This window comes from Archocentrus centrarchus, chromosome 1 (assembly GCF_007364275.1).
Source record: "Archocentrus centrarchus isolate MPI-CPG fArcCen1 chromosome 1, fArcCen1, whole genome shotgun sequence".
Taxonomy (NCBI): domain Eukaryota; kingdom Metazoa; phylum Chordata; class Actinopteri; order Cichliformes; family Cichlidae; genus Archocentrus; species Archocentrus centrarchus.
Window position 1 is genome coordinate 11,267,980 of NC_044346.1, and position 12,845 is coordinate 11,280,824.

A 12,845-nucleotide genomic window follows, 5' to 3' on the forward strand; every position below is an offset into this window, starting at 1 on the left:
CAGTTTTAACTTGGTTAACAAACAAAAAATGTTCCTCTAAAAACGGGTCAGGTACAAGGATTGAAAGAGTGAAAAAGCAGCCAATGTCCACAGAAAAACTCTGAAAGACGTTCAGAAATCCTGGAGAACTACTGCTCAAGACCACTTTAAAATATGACAAGAACATCTGGCCCCTTCGAAGCAAAAATAAAGAAATGAGGTGTGGCTCAACTGACGTTTGCACAGTATGGCTGTACTACTGTGTTTTAATTTTTTTCTGATTTCTTCTTCCTCCTCCTCTATCGCATACTTAAATAGACCAGTGATTTATGACTTCACTTTTATAAAGCACTCACATAGATTAAAAAAAAAAATGCCTTCAGCAGATCTTTTAAAAATCTCTTGTAGTTCCTTCTAGTTTGCAAAGCATTTATCCCTCAACCTGAGAGGAGCTCGAACAGACTTAACAAACTGCAGAGCCAAAGCAGACAGAGGATTTACAGATATTTTCTGAAGCTTAGCAGCACTTCCAGTGATAAGTAAATAGAGATTAAAATCAAATTTTGCACTGAGAACCTTTAAACATAAATTACAATGTGGTAATACTTTTACCTAGAGAAGAACACACAGTAATTAAAAAAACTCTTTATTTTTTCTGCATACTCCCCCTCAGAAATGTGAGCCAACAGGCAGCTCAAGACTTTCACTTGTGACCTACCAAAGTACAATACTCTTTAAAGTGCCATTGCATGAGGAAACACAGACTGGGATAAAGTAACTTATAAGCTGGTGCACTTTGGATATGAAATAATTTCAAAAATAAAATAACACAGGCAGGCACTTTTGTCATTTGAGGTATGCACAGAACAAATGAAACACAGCATCACAGACTGGTCTTCAAAGGCATGTGCTGGTTGTGCACAGGCAGGCAATGAGTAGGCTCTACACACAGTGTAGCGCCCAGGCCTTCGGCTTGGTGTAATCTACCGGTGAAGCACGCTGTCAGGTTTGGGGTATCCAAACAGCTTAAAGTCCGGTTCATAGAGCTTGTACAGCTGCCTCTGTATTGTAATGGGAATCTGTGCAAACCAGTCACTTTCCCAGCTGGCTGCAGTACGGTTTTGGGCCCCTAAAGGGAACCGTATCAGATGATCCACCTTCAGAAGCTTCAGCAGGTGCTCTGCATCTGTTTCCAGGGTTTCTAGCTTTCCGATGAAGTCGTACTTCACCTGGCAAGGGTGGCACAGACGGTAAACCTGAAGCACAGAAAAAGCAGAACTGTGATTCAAAACCTGCACAGGGTTGTGCGTGTTTGTGACTGTAATATGTGCCTCTGTTAAATGGTTGTTTGTACTGGGCGCACATATACTGGCATTCATGAAAAAAGGGGCCACAGAGCTCTACTCTTGTTTTATGTTTATTACTAAAATGGCTTGGGCTACACTGGCTTCCTCATTAATGCATCCAATATATATTCATGTATTTCAGCAGACATGCAGTACTTAGCACTTCATTGCGAGTGTGCTTTAAATCAGCAATACCAGTTATATAACATTTTATTGTGTCTGTGTTTCAGTGCACTGATCTCCAACTAGATACGGTCTTTTGTATGTATCTCTCATTCTGAATATCTAATATGGTTCAGATATGACTGACGTGCAGGTATTGTGCTAAAGAAAACTAAAGGAAAAATTAAAGAGCTTGTGCATACTGGTGGATTAACCATTACAGAAACATAAATACTGTTAATTTAGGGCAGTTGTGACATAAACCTTGAACTGGATGGTGGTCTAATAAATTTGTTAAGCACTGTACAAACTACCAGGCTGCACAGAACCTTTAAAGAACTCTTTTAAAAAGCAGCTGAAATCATTTTCATAGAGACAAGCTTTTTGTGTTTTATTGTGAAAAACTTTGTGCTATATAAATACATTTTTCTTACTTAATATCTGGTACAGATCTGTTCTGGTAACAGTCTTATGAGTTTAATAAGAGACCCAAGAAGAAAGAGTCAAAACTGATGAAAATCCTGTATCTTTATGCATCTTTATCTTTATGCATCTGCTTGTGTGTGGCAGTTACCTGCCGCCAGTGTTCATTGAAGATGCTCTCCTTCTCAGTCTCTGGATCTAGCAGGTATGTGATAAACTGCTGAAATGTTGGTTTGATTCCTGCTTTAAATGCCTCGGCCACGGTCTCTGGCAAACTCCCAGTCACATTACCATAACGACGCAGCATAACTGAACCAAACTGCCTGTAGAAGTCCTGGTTGGGCCTTAAAACACACAGAAGTACACACACTTCAGCAATTCATCAATGACACCGGCTGGTGTTTAATCAAAAATGAAGCACATTTCTTGAACCACTGAACATGCGCACACAAACACACACCTTCCAAATTTGTTCCTGAAGGCAGAGATGAGACGCACAAAAGGGTCTCGCACAAATAGGAACTTGGTGTAGTGCTGGAGCTTCAGTGCCATCAAGTGGCGGGACAGGGAACCATACCGGCGCCAAAATCTGTTAACACACACATAAAAAGCACTGTGAAAGGTCTCATCCTGGGGTCACCTCCTTTTCAAGTTGTGACAGATTTGATTTGAGTTTGCGCTGTCAAAATCCAAATTTGGCATGTGTCAAGCCTCATGGGAGAGCGATCATTTGTGGCTCTTAAGATGAGAGAGAAGAACAAAGTCAGATCGCTTCCACAGGGGGAAGGGGATATGTCTTTTATAACGATGCTGACAGGAAAACACATGTTCGGCTCCCATGACCTGCAGAGCGGTCTGTCTGTGATGCAGCACCTTTCCACTCTCCCTTCCAACTGTCAACTCATAAATGAGCCGTTTAACTCAGATTACAGTTTCAGCGTAGCTCTGAAGCACTACGTGCAAACCGCAGAAATGTAAACAGTGAGTTTCCTTTAATTTGAAGTGAGAAAATAATTACTTCAAGGTTTTCAGAAATCCTTCTGCTTATTAGTGCTCGACATACTTTCACCAGTTCACATTTCAGAAAGCTGTCTGGTAGACTTTCCTCTTGGGGGTTTGCTGTGTTTTGCTTGGCTGTGCGGCCTTCCTGTTGCAGAACATTTTATTTCTGTCTGTTTTGCACGATGACTCGGCTGTTAAAAGTTATAGTGGGGTCTGGATTTCCTTGTGTGGCTTGTTACGTCTACTTTATGTACGACTTATTGACATTTCTCCCAAGAAACTAAGCAGGCTGAGTGTTCTGAAGAGTTAACAGTGATGTGTTTATATTGAGCATCACCTGTTTAGCATTCGGTGTTCCTCATTCTGCTGCCCACTAATTAAAGAGGAAATGCCAATATCTCAATTATTCTCAAATCATTGACACTTCCCTGGAGGGAACATTAAGGCCGAGACCATTCGAGTGCAAAAATTATTAGAATAAGTAACTCAATTTTAAAGCAGGAAAAAAGCAGAACACCAAGGTCATTCTGCTATTATAGTAATAAATCACAAGAAGCAGGCTGAGCTCAGGTTAAGAATATTAATACCACAGGTCTGTCTGCACAGTGTGGAAAAGATTTTGAAATATAATTTAGGAAACACAAATTAGAATATTTTTTAAATGTATAAACATGTAAAACAGCATAAAATAGAAAAGCACAAATGCATGGAGATTGCATCACATTTTGGTGGTTTCTTTAGTGAATAGTTACAGTCATGTGAAAAAGAAAGTACACCTTCTTTCAATTCAAAGGTTTTATATATCAGTACCTAACAAAAATAATCTGGTCCTGAGCAGGTCTTAGAATTAGGTAAATACAACCTCAGGTGAACAACTAAATATGATATAGTACACTGTCATTGTTTAGTGAACAAGCACTAAGACAAAATACAGAAGCAGTATGTGGATAAACTAAGTATACCCTTACTGCTTCCATAGGAAATAAGAGGGTTAGTAGCAGCCAGGTGCTGCTAATCAAATGCACTTGACTAACTGATCAGCAGCATGTTTGAAAGCAGAAGTTTTGGCAGCTTCCTTGTCTGGAGCACTCAGGTATGAGAAGCAACTGCTTTTCATCAATTCCCACCAATCTGGGAAGGGTTATGAGTCCATTTCCAATTTAAAGTCCATCGTTCTACTGTGAGAAAGATTATTCACAAGTGGAAAACATTTAAGACAGCTGTCGTTCTTCCCAGGAAAATAAAACCCAGGAGCTGCATCTGAGACTCTACAGGCCCCAGTTAGTGTGGTAAATGTTAAAGTTCATGACAGCAGAATTAGAAAGACTGAACAAGTATGACTTGTTTTATAAGGGTTGCCAGGAAAAACAATCCTTTTCTCTGTAAATCTGAACAAACAACAAGACATCTGGAGCAATATCTGTTGGACAGATGAGACCTAAGTGGAGATGTGTAGCACAGCGCCACATCTGGTGAAAACCAAACACAGCATATTAGCACAAACACCTCATACCAGCTGTCAAGCATGGTGGTGGAGGGCTGATGATTTGGGCTTGGACCTGGACACCTTGCAATCATTGAGCTGACCATGAACTCCTCTGAATACCAAAGAATTCCAGAGTCAAATGTGAGGAAATCTGTCTGACAGCTACACCCTGTCCCAAATTATGTTATGCAGCAGGACAATGATCCCAAGCACAACAACTAATCTACAACAGAATAGCTAAAATAGAAACGCATGAAGATGTTGCAATGGCCCAGTCAAAGTTCAGACCTCAACCTGTCCTTAAGAAAGCTGTGCACAGGGTGTGATTCATGATACAAAAGATTAAACACAAGAATTAAATTTCCCTTCCAATTAGCTCTATTTAGCCAGCTGTGCCTTTTAAATTCAATATTTAATATGAAACAAGCTCAAATTTCAAATTGCAGAAAAGGCTGGTAATTTAAAAAAAATACTAAATAATCTAAATATTCCCATATAGTAGATTCCTTCATATCAAACAGACAACAGTCTGCTTTGAAGGCAAACATTTTCTGCTTTCCTCTTTTACTCATGTCTGTATATCTCCGGACGAGGAACTCGGTTCATTCGACAAGCTCAGCAGCACACTTTATATGAAAATGACTGGACTCACAACATCTTCAACATCACAAACCACAGTTTCTAACTTTTGAATGATCATCAGATTAGGACTGATCTTTTTGCACGTGCGCGCGTGTCCGCTCTTCTCTATCAGCCCATCACAAAAGGCAGTGATGAGCTGATAGGGAGCAGCTGCACCACCAATTGCAAAGCCAGCAACTGGTGTAGAATTTCTTCACAGATGATCTTCACTGCAAGTTTCTGCAAGATGTGGCAGATAACATCCCTGATATATAGCTGCAGCTTAACAAAATTAAAGGAGCTGCTGGACATCCATTTGTAGGTAATTCTGACGTCAATGATCAGGCGAGCGGTTGTATTTCTAAAACTGTTTTGAGTATCCCGACGATCTGAATCCAGTTCACTTCTCTTTTATTTAGTTTTCACTCTGAAACAGCAGGGCTTTTTTGGCTTAATAAAAAATGTGGAACAGCCCCGATCCGGATCATCCCCCCTAGGCAGTGTCACTGTTACTCTTACAGGATGACGCTCCAGTACTGCTGCTGAAGGTGCTTCTACAAGCTACTGAATCATGTCGTGTACTCAGTTTTTCACATGCTGCTTCTGGATTTAAGCAAGATGAGATAAGACATATGTTTGATGAAGTTTAGGCAACAAAACCACTTAAAACATTTTATGGTTTGGATAAAAACAAACCCAATAATAAGGGTACCTAGGGAATAAAATAGATCCAAGATGTGAGAAATGACTAATGATTAACAACTCTGATAAATTATGTCATGGTCTTAGCAGCAAATTAAATATTTACTAAAGTAACGAGTTATTATAATAGTGCAAATGGATCACCAAAGCTGAGCTAATATTTAAAGACCCTTTTATAGATTCAATATTTGTGTGTCATACTTGGCAAACGTTAGATGCAAAGTGGAGTTGTGTACAAGGTCAGCAGGTACAGCCTCTGGGTCAGTGTAAGGTGTCCCTGAGGAGGGTGAGATCAGAGACTGAGACAGAACCACCATCACTCTCTTCCAGTTGGTGCACGCTACCTAAACAGAGACGAGCAGCACAGAAGAGGGAAGAAAAGGGAAAAGAATTTGGACTAGTGCAACAACAGCAACAATGAAGCAGTGTGATTTAAACATGTGCTTCTCCTCTTGTTCTTTTTTCCCATATTTAACATCCACACACAGTGAACTGACTTGCCACCCATTTGCACACTACACCCCACATGACCACACAAATACAGCGCGCAGAAGGCAGCAGTACCTTGGGAACGTAGCAGTAGATAATCTGGTGTGTATCGTCTACTATCAGGTGATCAAGTTCCCTGTTGGGGATCTGTGAAAATGCCCGAGTACTTTCGGGGACTTCCACATCTTCCTTTCCCGAACACACATCCTCGATCCTCTTCTTCCTCGCCTCCTGTTCCCTATCATAAGCCAACATCTCCTTCTCCTCATTCTCCCTGGTTTCCTCCTTCCTCTGTTCATGTTTTTGCTTCGCCTCCCCTTCCTCTGTATGCTTCTGATCTGCTTCTTTTGGGATGAATGGAGTACTAGAAGCGGTGGTGGAGACAATGAATGAGGACTTTGCCTGGGCTCTGCTGGTGGACCCAGCCTGGGGTGGGCTCATAGTCATCGGGGAGCAGCATCCGGACTGAAGCACCTCGTGTTTGGGGTCCTGCAGCGGGTAAAGGCTGAAGCCTCCGACATCATCCCAGTAGACGATGATAAGCAGGATCATAAACAAAGATCCCAGGATGAAAGCCACTCGTAGATCACGCCATGTTCCCATGGTTATACTGCAGCAGGAGCCGTAATTGGTGAAGAAAAGAGGAAGAGGTTATCTCAGCTCCATTGTAGCCATCTTTCACGGAAGGAGAGACTTCCTGTTTGATAAATGCAGCTGAAAAAAAAAACCCCCAAAAAACAGGAAACATGACTAAACCTCTGCTCTTCATTTACGGCCTTACTAAGCACATTTAGAGTGTGGTAACAATTTTTAAAAGGTTTTAAGTAATCAAAAAACAGAAGCAGTGTGAGACCAGATTTTAAAAAAAAAACCCTGAACTATTGAGCTGAACCCTGAGCTGCAATTCACTACACACTGCAATGTTTTTTAACCTGTTAACTGGCCGCTCCAAAATCACCAAAAAACACCTGAAAAAGCAACCAAAAATAAATCAGCTGCTGTTCCTGAACTCTTTGGAGTACATGCAAAAGCTTGGTCTCTTTGTGATTTTTTTTTATTTTTGCAGTCAAAAATGCTGTAATTGTAATGAATATGTAGCTATTAAGTTTGGAACACAGAAAAATTAGACAATTTTTGCCTCGCCTAGATTTTTCCTGTTTGTTTTTATGTAACTTCACACCGAGTGTAGAAGGTGTGGACTGGAAAATATAATGAAGCTGTAGAATGAAGTCTCTTTACCGTGAAAACAATTTTTTATCCAATACACTCATTTTTATACCTATTCCTCCCCATCAACAAATATCAGGGAGTCAAACCACTAGCAAGAAACAAGCACAGAGTGACAAAAGTCGCTTTTGGAGAGACATATGCTGGAATTCAGATGACCTTTTACTTATTTCAGCAAGACAGTGCAAGACAGTGCAAGACACAATCTGCACAGAGCAGAGCAAGACGAGCAAGAAGGATTTTAAAAGCACTCATCAGTTCCCAAATACTTAGAGAGCGCTGTCAAATGGTGATGGGTCGGTCGTGAACGATCCGGCTCTAAGAGCCGGCTCTTTGAAGTGAACGATGGGAGCCGGCTCCTGATAGTGAGCCGTTTCTTTTTTCTTTTCGTTCCTTTAGCTTCTTTCTTTTTTTTTTTTTTGTGGAAGCCACACGTAATTGGTTAAGATGAATGGTAGCATATGATCGTCTACACTGAGCGGGAGAGTCCACAGACACGCTGCAAACACCGGAGAGAGAGGGGCTCCTGCAAAATTCACTCGGGGACAGGAAAGAGCTAAAGGAAGTTGCCCGTTACATCGAGGCTACACGTGGGAACGGTGAGGAAAATGAGTGATGGAAAACATAGAAAAGACTGGACACATTTTAACCTTATACCTCCAAACATGTCGAAGGAGACACAGCCTACTTCAAAAGCGCCGGCGTTTGCGGACTTCCGGCAACAAATACCGTAATACCACTACATGACTGTGAAGTGCAATTTCTGAACTTTCAGGAACCGTTTGAATTTTTTCATAGCATGAATGGTATCGGAGTTATGTAAAAAGCCAGCTGATCAAGTTCCTTTGACCAGCTGACTCTTCGGTGAGATGCTACGTCTTAATCAGCTGTTCCGGCTAGTAAGGTCAGGAAACCTAAGGTTCAGCAGCGATTGCCTGAAGTTAAAGGATTAATGTGATAGAGAGAGTGTAGACTGCAAATTTAAAATTTAATAACGAGCAGGCTCCACAAACAACCTGTACAACATATACGAATTATTCATCCATCAGTGCAATTAGAAGAACAAAACAGGGCAGGTCATCAGGCAGGAGAAACAGGATCAACTCCTCAAAGGCCCTTGTTTTTTCTGATTTCCAATCTTTTGTTTTATAATTTGTATTTGGAGCACTCTATTATATGTTGAATATATAAAGAAATGTTTGATATACGCCTAATGTTGTGTTTTTACATTAATAATTTATTTTACACTTTAAAAAAAAAAAAATAAAATAAAATCTAAGGAGCCATTTGGGAGCCGAAAGAGCCGGCTCTCTGAAAAGAGCCGAAATTCCCATCACTAGTCTGATTTGCGAATCATGCATTGTGCTTTTATCTGCATTTACTTGCACAGTATCCCAACTTTTTTTGGAGAAAGGGTTGTACAATTTAGAAGTACTACACTTAAGTATTCAAACTCACTCACTGTATACAGCACACTTATGGTGCACTTATAAAAAAGCCAGCCTTCAGAGATTGAAGGTCGCTTATAATGATGCATTAAGACTTTTATTAAAGAAGCCCAGGTGGAGCAGTGCCAGTGAACTGTTTGTGTCTGCTAATGTCAGCTGATGGCTGTTTTAAGGAATGTTATGTATAAATTTATTTGTCGACTAAATGAGTCCAATAATAGAATTATCATACTGTTGACTAACATTAAATACAGTGCAGTAAGATGTACATCTGTATATTGGAAACATTGATATGACTGCCTCCTAAAAGATTAGGAGTCTTTTTATGTTTTTTTATGTGCCCTTGTTTTTTTTTGTTGTTGTTTTTTTTTTTATCATTGATTTTTTTGTGTTTGTTTTTATGTGATGTGGACTATGAGTCTGTAATCTATCTATCTATCTATCTATCTATCTATCTATCTATCTATCTATCTATCTATCTATCTATCTATCTATCTATCTATCTATCTATCTATCTATCTATCTATCAAATAACTGTCCCTGCTGTTTTACTGTTAAATTTGTATTTTATATACCTTGTAAAATATGATGCATCACTTAAGTTTACCTACCCAGCAGTACAGAAGAGGCGGTACCCAAGTACTTTGAAGCTGTGGTACTGTAGGTACTGTATGTAAACACATAACAATAACAAACAAAAATGGCTGCAATACCTGAACAGTTAACGCAATACTTTGTTAAACCCCTTAAATTAAAGCTGAAAGTCTGCACTTCAATCACATCTTGAACGCTTGATTTAAAATTCACTGAGGTGATATGACACTAAACTGGATAAGCGAAGAAAGCGGCGGGATGGATGGTGTACAGCACTCTGTCATGCTGCCAGAGTATCTTACTAAGTTGATACTGGACTTTATGACAGGCCTGACTGTATTTCTGATGTGCGCCATGTCGACCAGGGGCCGTGGGAACCTCAGGCTCCACACGGGGCGCCCAGCCGTCACAGGGAGATGTGAACAAATGGGTCTGTGGGTGTAGCAGCTTCAGACCAGAGTGTGCTACAGGGTTTACACCCCTGATTGTCTGTCCCATTAAAAAAAAAAAAAAAAAAAAAAAACCCACATACATTGCTGTCTGGGATATAGTGGGGAAAAAATGACGGGGCCTTAAAAAACGATAAAAGAAAATCCAGACTGGGCAAAAAGCAGAAGATCGTCCAGAGAGAATTATTGCTTTGTTTTTTTTCCGCAGTGTTTCCCCTCCTCGTGGTTATAAATTTAAACTCCACGCTTACAGGCTCCTCCTGTCAACGTGGAGTTTTGATTTTTGCACAAACGCGCAAAAGTCAGAATAAAAGGTCTCGGTAAAAACTTCAAATGTTCAGTGACAAGCTGTGGGCACCTTCACCGTACTCCCTTTACAATGTCAGCTATTTCCCGAGGGGGACAGCTTACCAGACCATTTTATTTCAGTTAATATTTCCCTCTTTTTAGCAACAGACTCCTCCCAAAGGAATAATCTAAATTTATACAGTAAACAACACGGGTCACAGTGCGTCCTTTCTCCGACCGCACCGGACAGTCCCTCCTCCTCGCTCCCAGCTTCTCCTTCTCCACAGCAGCCGACGACAGAAGGTCAGCGTTTCCTTTTCTCCACACTTTCATCTGCTTATACTCCGCACATCTCTGAGGAAAGCCCGCTTCGGTTTCTTTTACGCCTCTCATGCTGGGAGCCTCACAGGCAGCAATTAAGCCGGTCTGAACATTAATCTATTTGTAAGGGATTAAAAAAAAAAAAGACGACTCATGACCTGAATCCTGCTTTTCATCTTACCCTGCAGAGGAGCTCCATAGCCAGTCTCTCTCTCTCTCTTCTCTTCATCCGTCTGCCCGGCGATGTGACCAAGCTGGGAGGCAGGAGGGAGGGAGGGAGGGAGGGCAAGAAAGCGTAGCAGCGGTCGAAGGAACGAGCCCTCTAAAGAAGGAAGTCTCGCGAGATTTTGGAATCCAGCCACGCACTATTCCAAAAGTTCCAACACCACACACACACACACAGGCACGTTTCCACAGAGGTCTTCCATGGGACTTCCATGGAAAAAGTAAAATTACAAATTAAATTCAGAGCAGGCTGCTGGTGCAGAGCCCGTATGGGGAGAGTGGATCCACGTTTTTGTAGCTGCGGTTTACTGATGTTCCCTAAAGCGCTTCACATGCAGACAATTATAAAGTTACTCCTTTGAAAAGAGGACAGATATAAGGATACACTCACTATTTAAACACACACACACACACGTCTTAAATGTGTGTGTGTGTGTGTTATTGTTGAAAACCTCAAAAGGCCTGTTTGGTTTAGGTTTAAGGGACAGGTTGGGCACTTAGCTGTACCAACTAAACTTAGTAATGAGACTTTTGTCAGTGAGTGTCCTCACAAAGACCGCGGTAACAGAACATCTGTGAGCCAAAACATAAGCGTTCACTGAGCAAACCTAAAACTTGGCACTTCTGCTAATAAGGCCTTAAGCCACAGATCCATCAAGTTTGCAGTGGATCAGATGAACAGCTGTTGAGGTAGGTGAAGTATAGTTGGACAGATGGTCAGAGATTTTTCAAATTATTAGATATAAAAATAAAAATGGCCTATGCTACAGACTTTATCATTTACAACCTACATAAGGTAACAAGAACTATGAGAAATGAACATTCTATCTTATAATTGTAATTGGGTTTTTTTTAATATAAATTTGGACTTAGTATGATAGTTTTTACTTAGTAGGTCATAAAATTTGACCCCTAATTTGGACAAGATGCAGTAACTTATTGTTTGAATAATAAGCCAACTTTGAAATTACAAGTCATGGTTCAGATGGTTTGTGACCATAAAGGAACACCTGGGGACATTCCTAACCAGCAGACAATATCTGCAATAATAAATCCTTTGATAATAAGACCTGCTGACTGTGAAAAGCACCACAGTGAAAGTCTGTGAGCATATTTAGGTCCACTGAGGTTAATGAGATCTGTGCAGCATCAAGTCTATATTGTGGATGAACAGTGGCCTCCCACCCCCTTTAGGGATTAACCATGCAGACTAATGAACCTAAATGGCACTGGGACATCAAGTGTACGTTGAAGTCTGAAAGGGGGTTTCACAATAACAATGACACAAATGTTGAATGTGAAAAACCTCTAAAGTATTTATGGACTTTTTAATAAGCATATTTGATGTTTTATAGCAGAAATTATGGCCTACTTTGTTTTACACTTTGCAGGCTAAATCATATGGTTTGGGGTTAAGGTAAGGATGGCTTTCACATCTGTGGCAAAAGTTAAGGCTAAAATTTCACCTTAATGACAAACCAGCTCTCTTCAGGGATAGAGAGAGAACCCACGATTGTGGGTTATGAAATGAAAGTAGTAGATATGAAAGAGTAAGTGAAAATATCTTAAGTACAATAAAATTGTTTGAGCTTAAAGGAGGACACTTTCACTACAATTTATGGCCTTGAACCTCAAATACAGTGGCAGCTAGATGACATGTCAGCAGCTGAGTTTAGGCTGAAACACAGCTCTGCATTTGGCTGTCACTCTTGAGGCTGCAGGAAGCATGGATAGGAAAACCACAGTATTCCTGGTTAGGAACGTGTGTGAAGCAGATTATCTCCTGCAGGCTGCTTCATGAAAGGACAACTTTAGACAATGTGATTATTAAGCGTTCATGTGTGAAAATGGGAAGCTTTGATGCCAACAGCAACTGTGCAGGCCTACTTTTTTCCTCCAAATATAAAACTGATCGAGAATTTTAAAGTGAAACTGCAAAGAATCAGATCTAGAAATATAATCGGCAATCATACTTTTAGTAATATTTTTAATCAATAATCCATCCCCAGTCCAGTATGGTCAGGATCTGCACTAATATTTTACCAAACATCAGCAAAGATCAACTGCTAATTAAAACTAAGAA

At 40.5% G+C, this 12,845-nt stretch overlaps 1 protein-coding gene across 2 annotated transcripts; it reads right to left on the reverse strand.

The window, feature by feature from the left end:
* Positions 1 to 706: 706 nt before the first annotated feature.
* LOC115784863 (carbohydrate sulfotransferase 12-like) lies at positions 707 to 10,792 on the reverse strand. 2 transcript variants are annotated; one of them, XM_030736232.1, is made up of 6 exons: positions 10,719 to 10,792; positions 6,286 to 6,924; positions 5,923 to 6,065; positions 2,371 to 2,499; positions 2,062 to 2,254; positions 707 to 1,235 (listed from the first exon to the last, which is right to left on the reverse strand). In XM_030736232.1, exons 2-6 carry the CDS (start codon positions 6,811 to 6,813, stop codon positions 963 to 965), a joined length of 1,266 nt encoding a protein of 421 aa, XP_030592092.1. In that variant the 5' UTR covers positions 6,814 to 6,924; positions 10,719 to 10,792; the 3' UTR covers positions 707 to 962. The 2 variants fall into 2 exon arrangements, with proteins under 2 accessions (XP_030592092.1, XP_030592102.1); XM_030736242.1 differs by having other exon boundaries at positions 6,286 to 6,820; positions 10,719 to 10,739.
* Positions 10,793 to 12,845: the final 2,053 nt, after the last annotated feature.